The sequence below is a fragment of the Osmerus eperlanus genome, chromosome 22 (genome assembly GCF_963692335.1).
Source record: "Osmerus eperlanus chromosome 22, fOsmEpe2.1, whole genome shotgun sequence".
NCBI lineage: Eukaryota > Metazoa > Chordata > Actinopteri > Osmeriformes > Osmeridae > Osmerus > Osmerus eperlanus.
In genome coordinates, this window is record NC_085039.1 from 5,386,717 (window position 1) to 5,396,246 (window position 9,530).

A 9,530-nucleotide genomic window follows, 5' to 3' on the forward strand; every position below is an offset into this window, starting at 1 on the left:
AACTGTATATATTTAAATAACCTCAAACGTGTGGTCCAGACGGTACACCGGGGAGGAGTTCATGGCGCTGACCACCTCCAGCACGCCATTGAAGTTGTTGAGCTCCTGGAAGACCTGCAGGATCTCGATGATGCGAGCCACCACCGCCACCCGCTCCTCCAGGTTGTCTGTCTCCACTATGCACCTAGAGAGGGAGGGCAGGAGAGCAAGGTGAGGAAGAATAACAAACAAAACATTTCACATTTTCAAATGTTTACTTGACCAAATACAGTTCCAATTTGTTTGCAGTGTTCATTTAAGACATACTTTGACTTAGCCATGATGAGATTAAACTGTTAGGAATAGGGTACTTCTAATTAAGCCTAACAAGTAATCAAACAATGAGCTCCCTTAAATGATTCCTTCCTTTCCATTGAGAAAATTGGAAGGGGGAGGGTAAGGAAAACGACTCAGTGCTTACCTAAACCAAAACCAAACCCTGACACATTTGAGACATCTAGCCATGAAGTGCATTCTAGCCATAAAACCCTGTTATAGCACAACATTATGACATCAAGTTGTTGAGCATAGACTGTTGTGAGAAAGAAATCTTCTTGTGTATTTGGTAAAGGGGTCCTTACTTTTCAAACCACAGCGTGAGGTTGGTGGTGTGGCGGATCATTCGTAAGAGGTTGGGTGAGTTCAGCTCCTTGTCCTCCTTGGTCCAGACACTACCTACCAGTTCAGACGGCTGCACTGCCCTGTGGGAATAGGTCAGCAAGGGTTGACATGTATTCACATTACACAAACGGAACGAAGAGAATTAATTGTATTAAGATAGATGTGTCAAATATTGTTCAAAAAAATCTGCATAGTAATAACAAAAAAAATTCAGACTGTACTGATATCCTTACTACTCTAAATAGGTTTAATAGAATAGATCACTGAGGACAAGGTTCTCGACCAACACAGAATCGTCAAAGTAGGGCAGTATCAAAGTTGAAGTATGATGATCAAAGTATGATGATTTAATAAGATGAGTTGTGTGTCTGGTCCCGTGGAATGGAAACTGCACCCTACTACTGTGCAAATGACTAACCAGCTCTGTATTAAAATAACCAAAAAGGCCGGTCCTGTATCAGGACTTAAGGGGCAACATCATAAAATCCATCTTTGGCAGCTCAGGAGGTTCTCTTTGCCAGGGTTGTTGTGGTATTTTAAGACAATACTGGCAGCCATTTTAAAACAACAGGGAATGAGTACTGCGTGGGAAAAAGAGCTTAGGGGCTAACCTTGGGTACGCCCAATGCTAGAGTGTGACAACAAAAGGGAAGTATGTCCCCATGTCCTCTCTCAATTGGTGATTTGTGTTTGTTTGTGTGTGTGTTTAACCCCTCTGTATTGTATCAAACAAGATGTAATGTTAGAAAGGAGGACAATCAGAAAACAAACTTGAAACTGAGGAAGTGGGTCCAGTGAAGACTGGAAGTATGAAAGATCAGGAGTTACATTTCATTCACTGGGAAAAATGCAGACCACTTAAGTAACAATATAAATTAAAAATATCCATGAATGGGGTTGTCTTACACAATCTTGCCTCATTGTCATTGAGTTTACAAGGTTCATTCTCAGCAGGTAGGAGAGCAACAAATGACCTCAAATTCCCTGACAGATGTGGTGCTTTCCCACAAGTATACAAATACTTATGTAATAAAAGAAAAAAGGTTAAATGGATCCTAGCACCGTCTATTGAACATTATGATAATATTATGTACTGAGCTGGGATCAAACTGCAGCCACTCACACAAAACAACATACAAGCAGACGCATGATCATCGCCAAAACCTTGTAAACCAAAACAACAATGGCCGCACCTGTAGAAGTCAGACTCCAACAGGGTGAGTTGACGGGCGATCTCGATGGGGTGCAGGGTCATGAGGTCAAACTGGTCTGTCTGTCCGGGTTTGCTGAGGTGCCACTCGATGGGTGGAGGAGAGCTCTCGAAGGTGATGTTGTGGCTGGGCCCATTGGCCTGGGCCTGCTTTTTCCGTTGGATGATCTTGGTTATGGACTCCACCCACTTCTTCATGGCCTTGCCTGGAGGGGGGAAAGGGTCAAATTTGCTTTGTGGAGAGAGGTCTTCTCGGTGGCTTTAACCCCCAGATCGCATAATGAAACTTTGAGGTTTCTTGATCATATGTGGTTGTACAAGCAGTGGCCTCTTTAAACTTTACTGTTTTTATTTGACATTACATGAGATTTGGGACAAAACGTTGATACCTATGCAGGACCTTCTACGATCTTAATTCAATCCACGGCGCATTACAATTGAAGCAAGAGGGAGAATGAAAAGTCTTTCCTAGCTTAAGATCCCATACCTCGCACCAATGCTATGAACTCCTCCAGGCGCTTCAGTAGATGGGCGTCCCGCTCAAAATCATAGAAGTGGTGCTCCACCCAGTGGCGACATACATTCAATACCCTGCAAGAAGAGAATTACCAGTTAGCATCACTTCCAAAACAGCTGTGAACTAAACTTGCCGAGACTAAAGCTTGAAAGATGACTTCATATAGCCTTCTTTACTGAGCACACATTGAACATATCAGTTCTTCCATTGTTTTTGCTCGACTAATAGTGTAGTAGCTATGAGTGGGGTGATAGTGTGTGATCAGGATACCGAAGTTGGACCGGTTGGACGAATTCCTTCCGGAAGCGCTTGAGTTCAGCGCTGAGGGGCTGGTCTCCGTTCTCTATAGCCATCTGGTCTGCTTCCGTGGGCTTGGGCTCAGGGATGTCAAACCTGGAAGGTTCCGGAACAACAAAATCAATGCATTCAGAAGCTTAATAAAGTCAATTTTATCACGTGGTGTGACACTGTGGATTTATGGTGAGTAATTACACAGCAATGTACTTTGTTGCTTGTCTTAGTAGAATGGTGCCGGTTACAAGTTCCTTATAACATATATCTTCTCAAATACCTCTCCATTAGAAGACCCAACAGCTCCTGAGGTTTGCAGAAAGACCTGTAGGTCGTTAGAAATGTTCGGACAAAATTGGGATCTGCAACAAGACAAAACAGATATTACTACATAATCACAAAAATAAGATCTGCTTATTAATATACTGATGAAGTATAAGGCTAGACATTGTAGGTGCCTAAATGGTCATGCTGCCATGCTGTTCAGGGTCAAGAGGGACAGTGGGTGTATCAGATGTTTCCTATAGTTTGGTAGGCCAACTCAAGTGTTTTTCCAAGTACTTGGCATCCTTAAAATACTATACAACACTGTCAATGTATCTGCCCCTGTTCTGCTGGTCGTAGAGGAGAGCATCATTTCCAGTACATAACAAGCAGTGAGCAGTGAAGCAGAGACACTTGTTCACATGATGGATCTGTCCTGGGCTGTTTCACTGAAGGAGGGGCTGGTGGGGGGTGGGCATCCAGTAGAGGGAACAATAGCTGCCTTAGTGTGGATTTACAAACAATTGGCCTGGAAACATTCCAATCAGGAAACAGACGCTGCTCTGACGCACGCAGCCACTACAGCACTTCAGAACACACACACACACACACACACACACACACACACACACACACACACACACACACACACACACACACACACACACACACACACACACACACACACACACACACACACACACACACACACACACACACACACACACACTTAAAATAGACTGTTCACTCATTCCCCTCCCACCCTAGCAACATACACACAGCGTGTTCACAGTAAGACAAAGAGCAGCCATGCTAAGATCAGGGTCCCAGACACAAAGAGGTGGAAACTGGTCAGTAGACACAACTCAAGTTGGAGAACCAACATTTTGTGGCTGCGAAAGTTTGTTTAGAATGGCAGGCTACTACTTTGTTGCAAGTGAATATCAAGAGACACAATGCCAAAGTAGGTATACATGGTAGACAGGAATGTGTGTGTGTATGCGTGTTTGACCTCCCTCCCCTGTCTACTGGGTGTGGTAATGGGGTCCAAACATTAGGTGCATCGTACAGGAAGCACCTTTTTCCCCTTCCAAATGTTAATGGGACACACACACACACTTTCCTCAAAAGACTTGTTTCCCTTGGCTTATTAGAAATCGGCAGCGCACCGACTGTTGGAAACTAAAAAGACAAATGGCAGCCTATATTTACCACCGTACCTGTTTTTTTGGGGGGAGGAAGTTTATTTAGGGGTGTTAGCTAGATAGTCCACCCACATGAGGAATTCTCTTGTCTGGCTTTGTCTTGTACTTAAACCCTCTTGGCCTCCAGACAAAGCAAATGAAGTGCACATGGACTAACAGACATAGAACAGCTAGCGCCTCACAGACCTATCGAAATCACCTTTCGCCCCCACTTTCTATTTGATTTCCCTGTCTAGTTCAGGGCCATTTAAAGCCTCAATACCCAAATTTCTCCTGTTCAGGTGACTCTCAGATTAAGCTTCTGTGCCCAACTATCCAATAAACTGACATCAAACCTTGTTCTGAAAAAAAGTACGTCTGAGGGGACATATACTTTAGATAGACATACTGAGGAGGTTTGAAGTATGTTTCAGGAGCAACACTATACTTTTTAAATTATCATAATTATTAGAATTAAAAAAACATATTGACTAAACACAAATTCAACATTTGGTTTCAGGGATTACTGGAACTTTGAAACAGCGATTTATTTTCTACAAATAGCTCCATGATTCTTAATGAAAAGCTTATTGGTGCAATCGCTGGCTTGTATCAAGTTAGGTAAAAAAAAATATCCCAGTGTTGCAGTAAAACCCGGGCCAGGTTCTTTAGTGTTTAGCCTTGGTGCACCATAGAGGTCCTCAAATGTATTACCTTAATGGTGTAATTGCTACAAAAAGACCAATGTTTAAACAGTCAATTACTGACAGGAAAGGCTAACTAGCGACCACTAACTGCTAAATGACACTCAAAGACGAATAGGCCTCCCATCTCAGTTTTCAGTTCTGTTATCAGTGTGTAAATGACACAAGGACAAAGCAGGTCATCGTGTCCCGGCTTCTGACGTCAAGATTTGTCAAATATTTACCGCATGCTTAAAAACAGCTCTGAAAGGACACTGGCTGACAAATGTTAGGGAAGACATGGACCTTCCACTATCTCCTTCTCCATGTTTAGTTTACACCATGTTTGCACAAACCCCAAGGTTTTCAGTAAAACAACAAGAGGGTGACAGAAATAGTCAGGGAAGTGTGTTCAAACACAAACATGACTCAACAGCAACAAAAAGGGAACCACCTGTGTATTAGGACTACCTCCTTGAAGTGGAGAGTCACACAATAAGTCTCAATAAGTGGCGGTTTGAGGAATAACAACCAAATCTGACCTAGCTATACATCGACACCTCTGGCTAGACACTTGACCCACTGAGGCAAGGAAACTGGACATGTATTGTGTACAGTGTACTCTTTTTCTCATATTGTTTGCAATACTTGAACTGCAAGTTTAAACTAAACCTATTAATAGCCCTATACAGCAATGTCTGTTACCGTTCCCCCAACCTTGAAGTGTATCCCCTTAACTCAAAAACAATCAGTTTACTTCACAAACAGGCCTTTTGCGACTGCTATTTGACACTGTGTGGGCATACAGCATCAACAATCAATACTCTGTCAAGGATTTGTTGTTCATTTCTTTTACGGCTGTTGGAATTTCAAATATGTTAGTGAACAGCCAGAAGCTAGTAATTGCAACCACCTTGGGATGGCGGACTGGGAATTGCAATAATATTACGGCGTGCTGTAAGGTGATTGAAATTCCCAGTCCGCCATCCGTTCTTTGCAGGGTAAATAAACAAATAATGAAAACCCAGACTGGTGTGTCTCCAGTTACCAAATCTTCAAGACTGTCAAATCTCACCTGCATACATGTGGAAGGTTAACCTCTCAATGAGTTTCAGCACTGTGCCCGCCTTGATAATGGGGATGCCCGACTTGGACTGGACGTTCTCCTCAAACACCACGTTCTCCTCAGAGTCCGGCTCGGCAAAGCGGTACAACTCCGCCCCCGGTAGCCTCATCTGCTCCTCCTTCTCCTCCTGCAGCATGGCCGAGTCCAGCATGCGCTCCAGCGTGCTGCGGTACTGCAGCGAAATCAGCGCCGCCATCCAGCCGTTCTTCTCCTCCGCCGATTTGGCGGCGAACACCACGCTGTTGCCATCCTTCAGGATGATCTCGAAGGCATGCCGGTACTCGCCCTCCTTATCGTCCTTGTCGTTAATTTGGACCTTGCGCATGAAGAACTTCTCCTTGAGGCGGTATTCCGCGGTGGAGCTGGCGCCGGGGAGGCGAGGCTGCCCGTGGTTGGACTTGCAGCAGATCATCAGGCCGTCGAACAGGAAGATGTGGCGCTCGTGCTTGGCGCCCACGCGTGTCAGCGTGCCCTCCATGATGAACTCGTTGCAGCACTGGCCAATGTCCTTGCCCTCCCAGCCGTCGATGTTCTTCTGGATCTCGTTCATCTTCTTGATGGCCAGGTGCTTTCCCTTCATCTGCTGGCTGTAGAAGCGACAGGCCGACTCGCTGGAGGGGGGGGGGGACGGGGGGGGGAATCAGGGAGTGAGAGAGTAGGAGAGATAGATGACAGAGTGAGACGGTATGATACTATCGTGGAGAAAAGGCAAGGAGTAAGAGAGAACAAGACAGAAGTTCAGATTTAGGTTGAGTTTAAGACGTGAGTGGAAGTGAGAAAGAGACAAAGGGAGAAGGAGAGTGACAAGAGAGAAAGACAGACAGAAGGACAATAATGGAGCCAGAATGAAACAGTATAGTGAGAGACAAAGAAAATAGGTGAGAAAAGAAAATATCAAGAGTGAAGGAAAATTTGCCTGTATACATTTTGGAACCAAAAAGGTGTTAGGTAAAGTTAGCAAAGTTACATTACAAAAGAGTGGGATGGTGTGTACAGAAGGCTGGAAAAGGGACATTTGTGAAATGTATTCACAAATGTACCTAGTCAAGGCTGAGTAAGGCTGAGGAGACTGAGTTGAATATTTGTGTAGGTTGGTAGTTTTTGTGAAGCAGAAATGTCAGCAAAATGGGAGTGTTAATGAGGTGATCAAAGACCATTCAACTGACTGCTTCTCTTAGTACTGATAGACACAACACAATATGGTTAGGATTTTCCATGTGGCCACTTGCTCCTAGCATCTCAGAAACAACAAGTCCAAAAGGCCAGTCAACTAAACCTTCATACAATGCACTAGAACAAATGGCAGTCTAGTGAGGAAGGGCCCACACCCAAAGGTTAATAGGGTGCAAGAAGTGTGTTCATAGGCCTAAGTAGATGTTTCTGTCCATGTTTTCGATTTGAGCAGAAATCAAATATCAAAATATCAGTGATCATTTGTGATCCTATTAGATGAAAATGGACCGTTTTCCTTCTCTCCAACATTCCATCTCATTTTGATCTGGTTATCTGTTATTTAGAAATGAATATCCATTAGTAGTGAGATAATAAAGACAATGTTAGCACTAAAATCTTGCTCACAGAAGAAGTTGAATCAGCAAATGGTACTTATTAGCTGATTTCATCTTTAAAGCCAACTACGTAACCAAACAGCACTGTACCACACCTGTACTGTTCCAGCCCAGATCTTTTCTTTTTTTCTTTGTAAAAGATTTGCTGGGGGGGTTATACAATCAATCGCGCGAAGAGAAAAAAAAAGGATTTAACATTACCGCTACAGGAATCTGAACTAGTCTACGAGTAAACAACCATGGGGAAAAGGAGCTTACTTTGTTTTCAGGGACGCACGACAGGCGTCAGCGCTCCCGAGAGGTGGAGATGGCCGTAGGCAAGCCCGACTCGTGCGCGCCTGTCTTCATACCAGCACCTCAAAGTACAGGGTGACTGTCAAGCGGCCCGACTGAAAGCCCCTCTGAAGGCAAGCAAGACTACACTCAAAACTCCATACCAAAAGCACCGTGGTACATCCCACCAAAAATCTAGAGAATTAGCACAGGACTATCAATCTCATTATCTTTATATACAAATCATCTAAACCCCCCCCTTCCCCCTTAAAATGAATGGTAGTGTATCTTCAGAACATAAAAAGTACATTCAATGTATGTAAAATGGAAGCAAACAAGTGTAGTATCAAAACAGTTATTTGTCCTATCGAGAGCCCTTTCCAAAGAATTACCAAAGCATTACCAACTCAGTGATATTCATGGTTAGCCTAATTCAGAGCAATCAAACACATAACAGTATCATTAAAATGGCTGTGATGATGGAACTACTGGTTTGTTCATTGTTCTTGAGAACAAAGACCTCTACAGACAGGAAAGGTGTACCAAAAACATATGTCCTCAAAACTGAACCTTGAGGTACCCCCAAAATAGAAACACCCCAACAGCTTGTCCATTTCACCCAAGTTTCTTTAAATAATCCCCCCCCCCCCGACACACATTCCCAAAGAGTATAGACATATGAACATACCGTAATATAAGCCATCCTTTCCCCATGAAAGAAAAACTAGACAAAAATAGCACAGCAACAAAGGGACAAAAACGGAAACTTATAGCTATGTCCTCATATTCAACAATCTTCAATTCAGGGCAGGCAATGAACAAAACTGCATTTAAAGTAAATTTCTAATCTAGAAAACTATAAGGAGGGATATCAATAAAAAGGTTTGGTCCAGTGTAGATGGGATGCCGAAGTCCAGTGCTCAAAGGGGATTAGATTTTTTTCCTCCTCTCTCTCTCAATCTCTTTCTCAGCTTTTCTTTTTTTCCAAACCAGAGAACAATAATACCAGAACAGAATGGCCCAATTCCTGACGCAACTTCCCTCTGACAACACAACCCGTCAACCCCCCCCCCCCCCCCCATCCCATCCCCCACGACCCCCATACAGGTCTATTTTAGGTCCAGAGGGAAACTCAGGACTTAGCTTTAGGGTGGAGTGTACAGAGGATGGGAGGGGTGCTCCAACAGGGCAGTCGCATGAATGTTAACGTGTGTGTTTACGTAGCCTGTACCTTTTGATAAATGCACTGGGGTGTACCAGTGTTGATGTCTTCATGTCAGGGCACATTTTTATTGTTATAGGTGTGTATACGCAAGAGTACTCTGTACTCACGAGCATATACATGCAGTGGTGCTTCTGGTCTTTATTAAGTGATTTTACATTTTTTTGGCTTCAAACCTCATGGAAACCTTAGAACGTTACTTTTTCAGTGTTGATTTGAGAGCCAACATTTTATATAGATTTATTTTCAGCAGGGGGAGAATGGCACCAATCAGCTGGTTTGGTGGAGGACAAGGGGAGTGATGTCAGTGTTGGGGCCTACCTCAGCCTCCTCTTGGCCAGGCTCTTGGAGCAGATCCTCTCCATGCTGCTCTGGAGGTTTAGCAAAGCGGTGATGGCCTGCTTCAGACACTCTTTGTCCTCCTCATCCTTGCTTTTCTCCTCAAGTTGCTGTGGAAAACATTGGGGGAGATATGCATAGAGAGAGGGGAGGAGGGGAGGAAATGGTGAATCAGGTGGCTTCGCTGGTGAGG

At 43.9% G+C, this 9,530-nt stretch overlaps 1 protein-coding gene across 2 annotated transcripts in view; it reads right to left on the minus strand.

Annotated features, from left to right (window-relative positions):
* LOC134008431 (son of sevenless homolog 1-like) overlaps positions 1–9,530 on the minus strand; it is a 31,066-nt gene that overhangs the window by 7,432 nt on the left and 14,104 nt on the right. For both annotated transcript variants that reach the window (XM_062447807.1, XM_062447806.1), the window contains exons 9-16: positions 9,320–9,447; positions 5,885–6,546; positions 2,959–3,040; positions 2,658–2,780; positions 2,358–2,461; positions 1,854–2,076; positions 621–740; positions 22–184 (exon numbers count right to left, since the gene is read on the minus strand). In XM_062447807.1, coding sequence (XP_062303791.1) covers positions 22–184; positions 621–740; positions 1,854–2,076; positions 2,358–2,461; positions 2,658–2,780; positions 2,959–3,040; positions 5,885–6,546; positions 9,320–9,447 — 1,605 coding nt within the window. The remainder of the gene's footprint in view (positions 1–21; positions 185–620; positions 741–1,853; positions 2,077–2,357; positions 2,462–2,657; positions 2,781–2,958; positions 3,041–5,884; positions 6,547–9,319; positions 9,448–9,530) is intronic.